General features: G+C 48.3%; 5 protein-coding genes across 5 annotated transcripts; 2 read left to right on the top strand and 3 right to left on the bottom strand.

The window, feature by feature from the left end:
- Positions 1 to 958: 958 nt before the first annotated feature.
- On the bottom strand, positions 959 to 3,521 carry N7447_007149 (ketopantoate reductase family protein; the record flags this gene model as incomplete). The annotated part of the gene is made up of 5 exons (XM_057231411.1): positions 959 to 2,645; positions 2,701 to 3,130; positions 3,199 to 3,239; positions 3,291 to 3,411; positions 3,488 to 3,521. 5 exons carry the CDS (start codon positions 3,519 to 3,521, stop codon positions 959 to 961), a joined length of 2,313 nt encoding a protein of 770 aa, XP_057086501.1.
- Positions 3,522 to 7,417: 3,896 nt separating this feature from the next.
- On the bottom strand, positions 7,418 to 9,437 carry N7447_007148 (ATP-dependent RNA helicase SUB2; the record flags this gene model as incomplete). Its single annotated transcript, XM_057231410.1, has 5 exons — positions 7,418 to 7,463; positions 7,525 to 7,782; positions 7,837 to 8,197; positions 8,254 to 8,664; positions 9,185 to 9,437. The coding sequence occupies 5 exons, from the start codon at positions 9,435 to 9,437 to the stop codon at positions 7,418 to 7,420; spliced, it is 1,329 nt and encodes a 442-aa protein (XP_057086500.1).
- Positions 9,438 to 9,753: 316 nt separating this feature from the next.
- N7447_007147 (ribonuclease P Rpr2/Rpp21/SNM1 subunit) lies at positions 9,754 to 10,419 on the top strand (the record flags this gene model as incomplete). Its single annotated transcript, XM_057231409.1, has 1 exon — positions 9,754 to 10,419. One exon carries the CDS (start codon positions 9,754 to 9,756, stop codon positions 10,417 to 10,419), a length of 666 nt encoding a protein of 221 aa, XP_057086499.1.
- Positions 10,420 to 11,583: 1,164 nt separating this feature from the next.
- On the bottom strand, positions 11,584 to 12,173 carry N7447_007146 (uncharacterized protein; the record flags this gene model as incomplete). The annotated part of the gene is made up of 2 exons (XM_057231408.1): positions 11,584 to 11,814; positions 11,898 to 12,173. 2 exons carry the CDS (start codon positions 12,171 to 12,173, stop codon positions 11,584 to 11,586), a joined length of 507 nt encoding a protein of 168 aa, XP_057086498.1.
- A 1,434-nt stretch (positions 12,174 to 13,607) lies between these two features.
- N7447_007145 (WW domain binding protein 11) lies at positions 13,608 to 14,510 on the top strand (the record flags this gene model as incomplete). The annotated part of the gene is made up of 1 exon (XM_057231407.1): positions 13,608 to 14,510. The coding sequence occupies one exon, from the start codon at positions 13,608 to 13,610 to the stop codon at positions 14,508 to 14,510; it is 903 nt and encodes a 300-aa protein (XP_057086497.1).
- Positions 14,511 to 14,549: the final 39 nt, after the last annotated feature.

Raw genomic sequence — 14,549 nt, 5'->3', positions numbered from 1 at the left:
TTGGACTGGAATAAATTATAGAGACCTCAACGATATAAAAGGTCTAATTCGTATTCTCCTTGGAAGGATAAAGTGCCGCTCAAAAGCAGCGAAACTGAACACTGCAGCGCACCCTTCATTAATTTTCCCAGCAAAGCGCAAACCCAGCAAGCAGATCAACACAACTCAATGAACCGAATAAATTCAACCCCCGCTCTTTTGGAATGCGCCAGAGACCAGACCAGACCACAAAATCAAAGACGAGGCTGTTTGCATCAAGCCATATGAGAGACAAAAGGAAGGGGGAAAAAAAGGCAAATGAAGGAAATGCCCGTGGGGAGCGAATGATGATAAAACAGACAAAAGGAAGACAATAGGCGTGTGCGAGTCTAGATGGGAGGGGGAAGGAATGCCCGGCTGATAGTATACAGTCATGCGGAGAGATGAAAAGGTGGGCAGGGGAGCCGACGACAACGCTATATCGACATGCTGTAAAGATGAGAAGGGAGGAGAAACAGCAAGGATAAGGATGTCCCAGTCTAGGCTCGCGTAGTGGCCTCATTAAAAATCGATAATGCCGCGAAACAGGATGAGTATCGATGCAGAGCAAATCACCAAAAAAAAAAAAAAAAAAACAAAAACACGCAGATACACCTCGTTATCCCAACCACACTCCGAAACAGAAAAATATGAAAAATGAGCAACGAAGACCCCTATGTCCCTCATGTATATGTAAAGAAGCGGAACAGCAGAGTATTAACCAGTGCTTCGAGAGCACGGGACCGAAGAATAAAGTCCCCGCATAATGACACCATGATGCAAAAAAGGTCCAAACATGACCAATTTTCGGCGGACGATGATCGTCCAAGCCGAGGAAGAATGCAATGCCGAAAATGGAATTCAATCATGGGAACGCCGGTCAGCTATTGAGAAAAGCGGAGGGAACCCCTTTTTTTTTTTTTTTTTTTCTTTCTTTTTTTCAACGAACGGGCGCCGCGATCCCCTGCCCACCGAGGCTGACCTGACTGCTATGAGATGAGGGTTCGGAATCAAGATTGGCACTGGCTCCACTATCACCACTCCCCGCGCTGGCGCTCGCACTTCCGGTCAGATTCTGGTTCTTAAGAGGACCCTTAGCGGGGAACGCGTTGCTCACCCCATAGTGTTGCTCGGCTTGCTGCGGCCCTGCCGCGCTTCCTTGTCCTAGAGGGTACCGCGACACCGGGGTGCGCATGTTACCAGGAGGGGAAGGCTGGCCATTGTGAGGTCCACCAGAGGGTCCAAGACTGTGTTCACGCGGCATTGGAGGGCGGCCCATCCGGGGGCCTCCCGGACCTCCTGGGCCAGGGTGTCCATGAGGTCCTGGGGGCCCGCCGAATGGAATTCCAGGAGTCTGGCTGTTGCGCCGGCTTTGTGGGAAGGGTCGAGGTGGGTAGTCGCCCATGTGGCTAGCCGTTAAAGAATTGGCTCGAGAATCCGCGTGCATCTGGTTCCGGTCGACGGCTCCATATCTGTTGGAGGAGTAGCTCATCATGGGGTTGTCCATGAGGGAATCATGGAGACCGGGGATTTCTTGCATCACACGATCGCTCGTGCGTTTTCTGCCAAAGTAACGGTTGAAGGCTGATGAGGAAGGACGGCTGCCACCAGAGCCAGGAGGGGGGTTTACACCGAATTCGGGGTTTTTGCGGAACTGGCTGTGGCTAGGACCCTTGCCCCTTCGGCGGGAAGTCATGCTCATCATGTCGACACTGTCAGGGTCGATGTGAGGAATCGCCATGTTATCCATCGGGTCGAAGTAATCCTCATCTTCTTCATCAAAGGCGGTAGCAGGGCGAGAAGGAACTGGTCCTCGACGTCCTGGGGGGCCAGGGGGGCCTCGGCGCATGTTCATCTCCTGTTCACGTAGCTGAATCTCACGTTGACGAAGAGCCAGCTCTCGCTCCCGCAATGTCAACTCCGAAACAGGGCCAGGTGCCGGCTCGGGGTACCCATTTCCATTCTGCTGCGGTACAGTTGGTTCGCCCTGTTCGTCGTAGACAACCAAATGGCTGAATTCTTCAAGGCCCTCCAATGATGGATCGCGCTGGATTCGGTTTGGGGGTGGCATTAGCATCGGTCCGCCTGGGCCTCTCGGCATCATACCAGGGGGTGGGCCTCGTCTTTGTTGTGGGGGTATGCTCATGCCCGAGGGTGTTCGGCTTCCACGCATAGATGGTGTACCACCATTCATTCGCTGCTGTTGAGGTGCGGACGACATTCGGGGAGGCGGCTGACCCATGACGGATGCAGGTGGAGACTCCTGGCGGGGCTTGCTCTGGTTTGCGATATTGAGGTGGTGTAGCACTGCGTACATTGTCTCGATTCGGGGAACGCCAACATTGGACTCGATTGCCAACTTGATTGGTGACCCTAGGAAAGTCTCAACCTCCATGGGACGTCGGCCCTGGAAATCTGAGTACATTGTAGTCGGAGTTTCCAACGCAATCATTTTTTGGACGGTCTTATCCCGGAAGTCACTAGGGAATGAGCAACCTTGTGCAGAGGCGAGCTCCATCAGCTCGTCAATGATGCCCATTACCAGTGAACGAGCACCGATTTTTTCGAGGAGTTGTGTGTGGTTGGGGGTGTCGAAGACAACACTTGCAGGGTGGAAGGCGATCGGGCTGGGAGAGGATTAGCATACCATTTTGAGATTCAAATGAATCCGAAGGAACTCACCCTATCATCCGTTCGAACTGCTCCTGTCTGATATTATCCGAAACCTTGCAGTCGACCTGACCAGAATTTAAAGTCATTGACAATGCCGCCGCCATGTCGTTCTGGATTGAGGTCGGGATGGAGGAAGATTTGTTGGTTGCGCCCACGTAAATCTCGCTCGAGCTCAGATGTTCAAAGTCGCTGGGACCGGTTTGAGAGATTTCCACGTTGGAAACCAGAGAAAGGATGACGTTGGTAGGGTATCTTTGCTCAAGATGGGCTTCAATGCCAAGAGTATTTGTGGTATTCACCAGAATACAGGTGTGCTGGGGAGTGACGACAGATTCAATCACAGAAGCAAGGTCGTATACATCCGGCAAGGCTTTCACGCAGAGAATGACATAGTCGTAGGCGTTTTCACGGGATGAGGCTTCTTCGGGAGCACGAACAACTAGAAATCGAGACAAGTCAGCCGGGAGGCTCTGGCCAGGGCTCCGAGGGTGGAAATCCGAATCTCACCATGCCGGGGTTTGAATCGTTCGTTGCCGAATGCTTTTGATCTGCGGACGGAATTAGCCATCTGGCTGTGACACAAGAGCCTGAATACATACTTAAATGAGATACCGTATTGAGACACGGCATCAAATCCGGATTTCCAGACTAGCGTAACGTCACAGGAGGTTGTTGCCTGAAGTCGCCATGAGAGAAAAGCTGAGATTGCGTTGCCACCGACTACACAGGCTTTGGTTAGATAACGACCCATTTCTGTAATATCCCGGTCAAGATCTGAGGAGATTGAAGAACTCACCGGACAGAATGCGCAGACGTGGAGGAGGAGCCATCTCTCAAATCTGGAAGGAACTGGGTGGGAAAGTCCCAGGTCGAAAGGTCCAGATTCCCAGGGAAACGAGATTGAAGGAAAAGAAAGGGTGAGTGAAGAAGGGAAGAGACAAAAAAAGAAAAAAAGAGGGAAGGAGAGTTGTGAAGGATGAAATGCAAATGGAAGTTTAGACCGGGGGGAGGGAGGAGGGAGAAAAAGAGACAGGGTTGTTCCACGTTCAAGTTTCTTTTTTTTTTTTTGCCGTATCTTCTCTCTGTCTCTTGTCTCTGGACTTCACGCTTTAGAAAGAAAAAAAGAGAGTAAAAACGGTTGAATGCGATCGGTCTTTTTTTTTTGTTTTCCTCCTTGATAAACTTGTAAGCCTTCAATAGATCCTCCGAAAACGGAAATCAAGGAACGATAAGAATATTTGAAGTGCAAAATCGATGGATGCAGTTCTTTCGATCTTTTTTTTTACTCTATTTTTGTTGATACACTTATGGCCATTCTCTACTCCGTAGGGGTCTAGCCTCCACATCATCTAGTCATTTTGCGGCTCCAATACATGGAATAATAGAGACGAAAATTTTTCTCTCATAGATATGTAAAGACACCGAGAGCTTAGATAGTCAGATATACATTTCAATTATATTCAATTATAATCTTCTAGAGGTGAGAGTTGGGCACATTACATATTGCCTTGATAGCCTGATACTATATTTAAACTTAGTTTCTTCTTCCGATACTTGTTTTATATTACAGTGTAATACTGTAATTTTAAATTTTGATTAGCCTCGATCTCTGCTCTTTCGAAGTTCTGGGGATGTTCATCGACGCGTATGCGTCTCTGGTCTCGTCATCTACCTCCACCCCAACCCTATTTCAGCCAGGACGAACGTTAAGCAATCAAGTACATATGTATATATGCCAACGGACTTTTGTAAACGTGAACGGGTTTATCTTCCGGTTCTCTAGACCTAAAGTAAACTAATATCATAACATATTGGGCATAAACGGCACATTCTTTAAATCATTCCTGATCTAGTTCAGCTCCTCTTAAATCCCTGTGTGCAGAGTATACGGTACCTGAACCACACATGCAGACGAACGCATCAATTTTGTATCCCTGATCGACATCCAATTGACAACTGGGCTGTACACAGGAAATTGGCCGGTCATTGTGTACTGTATGTTGTATCACTTGGAACCATAAGAGGGGTTAAACGTCTTCTTCCCCACCACATTCCCTTGGACCTTGCAAAGAATGTTATATTTCTAGTGATACAAAGTGGAAAATAAAAATAAAGTGCATCAAACTCGATACTTGGACACAGATTTTTTTTGAGATCACTTTAGACTCGTTTAAACCTATGCGAGATCAGTAGCTGCATAAGATAGGAGGCTGATACAATTACAAGGGATATTTAGGATCGACCATCCACATACCTTAGAAGGGGTGTTGATAATCCCAGCATACCAAAGTGATGCGCGTGCCGATGTTTGCAGCGACCGCAAGGGATCCCAAGAATCTTTCTGATATCGGGGATTTTCGACTTAATCTGATAACATAGTATTTATTGGCTCAAAGGACGAGATGCAAGCAATGTAGAACTTGGCTGTGTTTCCCTGCTGTTCCGGCCCATAAAATTGCTACTGATCAGTCACATATGTGCAGGTCACTTGGAACCAGTCCAGACTTTCTGGGGAAATCAACATGCAACATAATAATAAATAAAATAAATCTATACAAATAATAGCCCGTTGTGCAGGTGGAACCACAATATTCGACACCTCTCTTTTTGCTCGGAGCCGGGAATAGATAGAACTAAATAGCATTCAAATTATATTTTCTTACCAGGTACACACATTCAGATGTTATTGTCATGCCGACAGTTGCCCAGGTGGCGATAACGATTGCGGAGACCGAAAACAGATCTTCTCAATATAAGAGTTTCATAAGTATCCTGCCTCAGCCACAATCTTAAGGCTTGGAATGATTGAATTTTATGGCGTTAGGGGAAGCCACAGATGTCATGACTACGCCCCAGGACGGCCGACAGTGGGATATAATTGGGCTGGAGATTTTAGATATCACGTTTTACCATAAATTAATCGGGAAAGCCTCGTCTCACTGAAACTAAATTAATCTCACTGTGGCTCCAAGTGGTCCCCTGGGGTCGATAAAGCCTAGAGTGCACTTCTTTCTCTCGGGGCTTCGGAACTTCGCGGATGTACAAAAAGGAGAGAAAATTGGTGGAATTGTGAATACAGAAAATACTCCGTACTCCGTACGTACTGATGCAAGCTCGATCGTATCAGTGCACGGCCATTGGCCTATCATATTTTTTGATCGACCATGTCTCAACGCTATTTCTCATTGTGTCTAGTTGATTGGGCTAGTGGAGTTCAGATAGACAGCTACATATGTTGTAATTTGTACTTGGTACAATCATGTGTATATTCTATGCACCGTATGTTGTCAATCTGAATATTCAAATCACGTAAATGCAGACTCTGCACGCCTTCGTGATCAAACTGACACAGAGCCACTCACGACAAGAGCGCTAGAGCAAGACAGCCCCCTAGTGGACAAGTGGACACACTGAAAACTCAAGACAAGGTTTTTGAGGGTGATGCGCTACCCGGTGTCTTTCCATCTTTCTAGTGCTTTGGGCTAAGCCACTTTGCCTCCAACAGGTTACTGCATTAGGTAACTGCATTCTATATTTCAGTTCTTTTTATGGGCTTTATTTATGCTTGATATTTTTTAGTTTCTCGGTGTTACGGTTAACGACTGTATGTTGTACGTTGTACATATATTTCATATTCGAAGATATATATATGACTCATAACATCAAGCACAGTATACTACAGAGTAGCAAAATGAAAAACTTGATCCTTGACAATTATACGGGATCATCCATGCATTCATATCTTGCTTCTCAAGAATATCCCAATTTCCCTGCCGTGTGTTCAGCTTAACTGCTGTCATTTCCCTGCAGCATGCAGGGGAAACATTTATTTTGCAAATCTTGATACTGATACATACTGAACTTGTAAATCAGCATTACATACAACGACTGGCTGTATATACGTTGAACAAGAATAGTACGTATATCACAGTAGATTCGGGTTGTCTTGGGGTCTTCAGAAATTTGCTATGGGCTTTTCGAGCGGGCGACGACAAAAGGCTGTTTTTCTTCTTTTTTGGCTTGGCTTGAAGATTTGCTATATCGGCTGTTGCGACCTGATAATGTGTTGTTAGATCAACATGGTGCTTCGAATCTGTACAAATCGCGTTGTTGACAAAATCGTCACGTAAAAGATGATCATGCTAACTACCTAGGTACAAAGACTCTGCAAGTCAAATCGGAACTGCGACCCCTAACTACATACATTCAGCTCGTGGTACACTGTATGGTGGGAGGTTATTTCTGGGGTCCTAAGAGCTACAGGTGGACCGGCTCCGACAGACAAGGGCAAATCACGACAAACACATATGATCGGAGATTGAATTTGGGTGTCTTTATTCAATCTAGCTGGCTTGGCAGGGTCTTCGAGTCGTCTGATTGGAAACCACGACCGCAGGGCGGTGCATATTTCTATCTGATTGTCTTCGGCTTTGAGTTGTCTCGCAGACGTCGATAGCTATGACATCACAACTCCACATTGAGACCCCAAGGTTTCCGTCAGGATACGGTCAGGATACAGTTGAACAGTCGTGCAGGGCTAACCCATTCTTGCTTCCATTGCTGTTTTCGAATACATAGAAGGGCTGTGCCTCACTTCAAACCCACGGGGGGGCAGAGGTAGGGCCCAACGGCGGAGAAAAACATATCAAAACCCGAGCTATTGCGCCATAACAATTGGAAAGAGAAAAAGAAATTTCACATCAACAAAGTTTTCACCTAGATAGGTCTAAGCCATGTAGGTGGTGGAGTCGACACCAGCCTCGGGGTACTCACTGTGAACATGGTTAGCCTTTTGCCAAAGGGGATTATGGTGTAGAATGGAAGGAAACTTACGGAAGGGCAACCTCGAAGCGCTTCTCAATCTCCTTAAGAACCTTCTCGTCATCCTCGTTGCTGACAAAGGAGATAGAAAGACCCTTGGTACCGAAACGGCCGGCACGACCAACACGGTGCAGGTAAGAGTCAGCATCGGCGGGGAGATCATAGTTGATGGCGAGGTTAATGCGCTCGATATCAATACCACGGCCGAAGACATCAGTGGCAACACAAATACGCTTGTTGAACTCCTTGAATTCCTTGTAGCGCTTGATACTAGATGGAGGTCAGCAAATTGCTGCAGCCAATACCGAATTCGGACGAACTTACCGCTCCTCCTGGCTGACACCAGAGTGAACTGCAATACTGGGGAAGTTGCACTCGCGCAACAGCTTGTCGAGCTCGTTAGCACGCTGGGTGCTCTTAACGAAAATGATCACCTGGTTGAACTCCAGGTTGTCCAAAAGCTCATTCAGCTTGCGGTTCTTCTCCTTCTCATCGAGCTTGATGTAGTACTGCTGCAATCCGTGGAGGGTGAGCTTGGTATCATCATCGACATAGACCTCCAGCGGGTTGCGCATGAACTTCTTGCAGATGGGGCGAATCTCCTGGGAGAGGGTGGCACTGAACATCATGACCTGCTTATCGGCGGGGGTAGCACGGAAGATTTCCTGGACATCACGGCGCATGTCTGAGGGAGGGTATTAGTGGGAGGTGATACTCGAGTCGTATCTCGCATGTACGTACCAATCTGGTCAAGCATCTTGTCACACTCGTCGAGAACAAAGGCCTTCACGTTGCGCAGAGACAATTTCTTGTCACGGACCAGGGCGTTCAGACGACCGGGAGTGGCGACCACAATGTTGGGGTGGGTCTCCTTGTTGGACAGGAGTTCGACATCTTTCTGGATAGGGGTACCACCGTAGAAGACTGCAGTCTTAACGTCGGGCAGGTACTTCGAGAAACGGGCGTACTCGTTCTTGATCTGATAAGCAAGCTCACGGGTGTGGCACATGACCAGGATCTGGCACTCGCCAGGAACGGGCTCCAATTGGTGAAGGGTGGTGAGAACGAAGACAGCGGTCTTACCGAGACCGGACTTGGCCTGGCAAAGAACATCGACGTTCAAGATCGAGGTCGGAATGCAAACTTGTTGGACTGTTGGAAGGCGGAGCCGATGTTAGATTGGGTTCGACGAAATAAGCAGCAAAAAAATATTCGTCTCGCAATGTCCGTCCATCCCCCCGACAACATCAAATTGATGCGTGGGCGGTCATCTTCCACCGCTTGATCAAACCACCATGACTGTATATCACATCCAAAAGTCATGCTTTTTGTGGATATCCTATCATATTCTGCAGACAACATGAGGTGCGTCTCACAAGGAGACAAACGTGATAAATATCACAGTCTTCCATCGCGTGCACCAATCTCCACGAATTACGTGGGAGTTGGGGGACGGAGGCTCGGGCTTAGCGCAAGAGCGGCACATGACCAAACGCATATATATTGTGAGAGATATTGTCCATTTTCAGGAGCAATAATCCTCATGTCGTCTGCAGATTCGAAACACGACTGATTCCCAAAAACCGACAGAAGAATCTTCCCGCGAGGATGGACGGACGTTGGAGATTGAAGAAATGGAGGAACGCTTGTGGGAATAATGAGTTAAACTAACCCTCCGATGGATGTTCGAAGCCGCAGTCGGTAATGGCGCGCAGAAGTTCACCCTTCAGCAGGAAGTCGCGGAAACCGGTAGAGTGGATACCGACGTAGCTGCCCTTCTTGTCGGGACGGCCACCGGTTACAGTCAAGTCGCCCTGCTTGTCGGCATCGCCATTGGTGGCGGTAGGCGCAGCAGTGGTGGCCGGTGCTGTGGTGGTCTGAAGCTCCTCATCAGAGTAGTCGATAAGATCCTCCTCGTGAGACATGACGGCGTGAATAGGTTGAGGGAGAAGAAAGATAAAAGTATTGAGAGAGAGGGAGAGTTGATGCGGGGGATGAAGTGAAGAGAAGACAAAGATAGTAAGAGAAGATTATGGACCGTGGTGTGGCAGGTCTCGATAACAAAGGTGCGCAGGGGAAGAAGTCACAAGGCGGTAGGAGGAAGACCTCACCAAGGGAGTATCACGTGGTTATTCAGCCTCACCGCTTTCGGTCTAGCGTCAAAGGGAAGCTTTTCTCGAATTGCAGGTCGCAGCAAACTGGAATCTTGAGATCCACTTGTTGATCTGTCGAATGTTCGAGATGGCAAAAGTAAAAGGAAAGAAGGAAGCTAAAAATTCCAAGAATTCTCAGAGCCATATTCGAGCGCGGCTGGATTATCTACACCAAGCCGCTGCATATTTCCAGGGCAAATCTACACACGTCAAGGATCAGAACGCCCAAGTCCACAACAATGAACACAACTCAGTTACTAGTCATGTTAGCTCAGGGGAGGATGGCCATACGCTAGATACCAAACAACAAGTCTGCTCCGTGAATCAAAAAAAGACTCAAGAGCCATTGAGGAACCTCTCAAGGGTATGTGTATCACATCTACGCGCCGTTGCAATGAAAACACAGATTCGGCTTCCAGTCACATTGAAGAGATCAGTTTGCAAGCGCTGTGATATACTCCTCATACCGGGAGTGACTTGCTCTCATGAAACCGAAAATGCAAGTCGCGGCGGCAAGAAGCCATGGGCCGATGTACTAGTCGTCAAGTGCCTCTCATGCGGGACTGAAAAGCGATTCCCCCAGACGGAGAAACGTGGGAAAAAGCTCGTTCAGCGTCGCAAAGAGAAAGATTCGGCCTCGTTACGCGATTTGAATGCACCAAATGTTGATACCTTGGCGGCGTCGCAAGGAGAACCAGTCAAATTATGTGAGGACGTGACGATGTTGGATGCTATGGATGTTCCAGCGACATGAATAGCACCCGGCAAATTTATCTACGTGTGGGCTACTTCTCCCGCGGAATCCTGCACCCTGTACATCCTCTCGTGTCATGCGGAACACAAAACCAGTGCGGTTACACTTTCAGGGTGGACGCATCGAAACGCCATTGCACTCACTTTTGCGATAGCAACGACATGAACAAAGGCGTCTTGGGGGAGGCCGTCGACTATACCTTTGGTCGGCTTTTACGATGTGCTCTCAGCTACAATGGCCGGTGTTTCCATCCAACCAGGGTAGCCATGTCCTCCCTCATCGCCGAAATAGGTCTCAAAGTCCGCCAGCAGCCTCAATAAACCTGCAGTGACCACATTGACGAACTGCTTGGTATTCAAATCCAGATCTCGATATTTGAATGTTCATGCCAACCTTTGAGGAACCAACGCAATGCAACGTACGACCCAATCATTTTGAAGAAATTGTTCCCAATTATATTGCAGAGCACCGTAAGCCAAGCTATAATCATCCCAGCGATGGACATGGGCCAATATCAACGCAAAAAAAAAAAAAAAGAAAGAAACCCAGAGCAATGTACACGCAACATGCAGAGAGGGGAATCGAAACAACAGGAGAAATAGCAGAAGTATCAAATCAAACAAGAAGACACAAAGATCAATCGTGTTTATGCGCTTGAAACATTAAAAATCCTTCATGATAGTCATCAAATTTCATGGATTTCCAGTACCGGGTGAAACCCGAGTTTGCCATGGCCGTTATCGGCATAGCCCAAGCAGTCGTGAAAATACTATAGTCCTTCAAGGTCGCATACTCAACAGCAGAGTCTCACCTCGGTGATACCTCGCGGCATGCAGCTCTTTCAGCCAATTGTTTCATAAAGCAGATACCCAGACCAATGAAATGTGACATATATGGATACGGGGTCTGACGCGCATTCGAGAAAAGAGTCCGTGAGGACACATTCGGTATATAGTTTTTTGTTTTCTTTTGTTCTGTCGGCTTTGATATGTTCTGGTTCGAGTACTTGTGTGGAGAGAATATAAGTGTGTATCGGTCGGACCATCCAGTAGTCGAGTAAAAGTGAGATGTGCAGAGCGCATGACCGTGCACGGTCTTTCGGAGCGCTTCAAGATAGGTGTGGATTCGAAGAAAGTATATGGAGGGGGTGTATATGGGCAGGCATCACCGTCGGCGCCGAGAACTCTGGTCAATGCGGTGATCTAGGTTCTCGATCCGGCCACGGAAGGACTTGACGATATCACGGATATGAGCGATCTTCGCCAACTCATTGTCCAAATCGTCGATGGAGGCTAGTATTTCACGGGTGCGGGCAATTTCGGCATCGGCATTTCGAATGACGTTTCCCGCGCGGTCGTAGGTGTTTTGGATGGAGCGCTGCATTTGATCCTCGAGCTATCAAGGATATCTCATGTTAACGCAAATGCGATTTCCCGGTGATATGGACATGCGGCCAAGAGCCGCGGGGGGTAACATACATATTCGATCTGGTGACTGATCCGAGCCTGCAAATCGTCCAGCTGGTGCGATAATGCGCGAAGACTCATAGGGTCGAGCAGCAAACGGCCCTGGCTGCTGGCAGCGCTGGTTGCGCGCGAGCTGGAATTGCTGGTTCTTCCGGTGCCTCTGCCCCTGGCCACCCCACTGCCGGCGTGGCCACCCTGCAGGGCAATCTGTTGCTGCTGTCGGAGAATCTGGATCTCGGAAGAGGTGAGGCCAAGCGAAGTATCGGGAATCGAGGCTGAGACGGACATTTGGTCCCGGCAGAGACATGCTCCGACCGCGACAGTCTACTATGCGCCGATCAAACTCGATGTGAGACCAAACGGACCACAGGTCATGATGGAGGATGGAAGGTGTAGAGAAGATGGGTTGCGATATACTGCAGTCAAACCGGGGAATGCGACTATTGACGACTAAAGAGGGGAGGGGAGCTTCTTTTTTTCCCTCATGAGGAGAAATCAAAAAGGAAAAAAGAGGCGGAGAAAGAAGGCGTGAGCCGCTGAGAGTTTGGCGGCAACTAAACAGCGCGCGGCTCGAGGGAAGCCAGTTACGCTCCCCGTCGAAGAAGCTAGTGAGATTTCTCTTTTATATGTTCTGGAGCACAGGCTCAGGCGGAAATATGATACCTCGGACCTCCCCATAAAGAGGGGCTTGAAGATGGAACGAAAATCAAGAAAAAGCAATATTTAGTGCATTATGTACTTCTTGTTTTGATGTTTTGTGATGTTTTCTTTAGTTTCATCTAAGTACTGCTTCGATTCTGGTTTATATTGCATACTGCGAGGCTAGATGCTGGGCTCTGCACCTATCTCAATGTGGGAGGACCAAGAGGCTCTGCAGTATGCTTACCATAAATATATAAGAGAATCAAGAGCAGTATTCACAACTTTACATATATATATATGCAAGAATAATGAACATTCCATCAATGATCTCTTGAATATAAGTAAATACATATAGATCAATATAGATGCATGTATGTCGTTGTAGTTCCAGTCCTGAACCATGGATACCTAGCTCTCTATCACTCCACTTAGTGTCTCTACGGAAAACGGTAGCGACCATTTGGAACTTAACCTTTATTGGCTATTGAGTACACCGTTTCTTTCTCCGCCTTCAATATGTGTATGTGACTAGTCAGCTCATTTTCTGCCAACCAAAAATATCCACTTAGCCTTGGAAGTCTTCCGTGGTCACTGCACCGCTCTGTACTTTTAACTTCAACTTCTTTCCTCTACTACACTCAAACCTTACCTGCCTAGATTGTGAGGTTGAAACCCACGGTTTTACTTGACACACCGCTTGTTCATAGGGTTTACTCGCATTCGACCTGTGAAGCATCATCCAATCCCAATCCCGACACCTGCAGTCTCGACCTGACGGCCCGACGCGATCGATCCAGTCGAGGCGACCTAACGCACTGATCGCCAGTCATTCTGCAAGCTAGTCAAACCCGGTTTTCTCATTGCGCGCTCTCTTTTCTACCTGCGCCTTGAACCCTTGTTTCCAACCATACACTTCACGTGCGACACCACAGAGCCTAGACGTTCCTGCCGGTGCCTAATTTGCGGAATTGATTCGACAAGAGCTCGTGGAATTTATCAGCTTCCGCAGCTAGATTACGCCATACCAATTATTACAGACGACCCACACACCAATCCCAACACCAACACCAACACGACGTCATGGCCAAAGACAAAGAGCGCTCGGTCAACCCAGCGGCCGCGCAGCGGAAACAAGATAAACAAAAAGAGTTGAAGAAAGGGAAAGCAGAGGCACTAGCGCGGCGAAACGAGAAACTTGCGCGGCGCAACCCAGATCGAATCCAGCGCCAAATCAACAGCTTCAAAGAAGCTGAGGAATCAGGACAAAAACTACGACCACGCGATAAGGAGCTCCTCGAAGCACTGGAGAAGGATTTGAGAGGTGTTTTGAAAGCGCGCGAAGCTCTTGGCGACAAGGCACCCCGGTTCGATCAGGGCGGCAGAGGAGGCTACCAGCATGATGGTGCTAGACGGGGTGGTGGCGATGGCGTGCTTGGGAAGCGGAGGCGAGGCGCAGATGAGACACGAATGCCTCGTGATAGTGACAGCAGTGATACGGATGAAGATGTGAGAAGGATACCCATGCCGCGCGATACACCGCCACCAATCCCGCGCCAGCAGCAGCGCAGACGAGATGGAAATGTACCTTCAGAACAGAATGTTGAGCGTACTGGTCCTCATCCGCTGCCATCTCGTCCAACGGCGGTTCCAGTGGCCAAGACTGTTTACGAAGCGAAGCCTCAGATCCGGGACTTGCGACAGGAGGCAACCAAGAAGTTTGTTCCGGCTGCGGTCAGGATGAAACAGCAGTCAATCAAGGGACAGGGGAAATTGTTGGAACCGGAAGAGATGGATAAGCTTGAGAAAGCTGGGTATAATGCCGGCCCTGCCCCGGAAGCACAGGCTAGCAATTCGCCACAGGAGGAACAGGAGGAACAGGAGGATTGGATGTTGACGTTAGAAGAAGAGGAGCGACGTTTTAACCAAGAACAGCGTAAGCATGTTCAGATAGAAGAGGTCGAAGATGAGGAGGCGTGGGCTTAATATCCGACCTTTTGAATAAAATGATTGATTAAACGTGAT

The sequence above is a fragment of the Penicillium robsamsonii genome (genome assembly GCF_028829455.1).
Source record: "Penicillium robsamsonii strain IBT 29466 chromosome Unknown utg000003l_segment0_segment0, whole genome shotgun sequence".
Taxonomy (NCBI): Eukaryota; Fungi; Ascomycota; class Eurotiomycetes; order Eurotiales; family Aspergillaceae; genus Penicillium; species Penicillium robsamsonii.
This window is presented reverse-complemented; position numbering and strand designations above follow the sequence as displayed.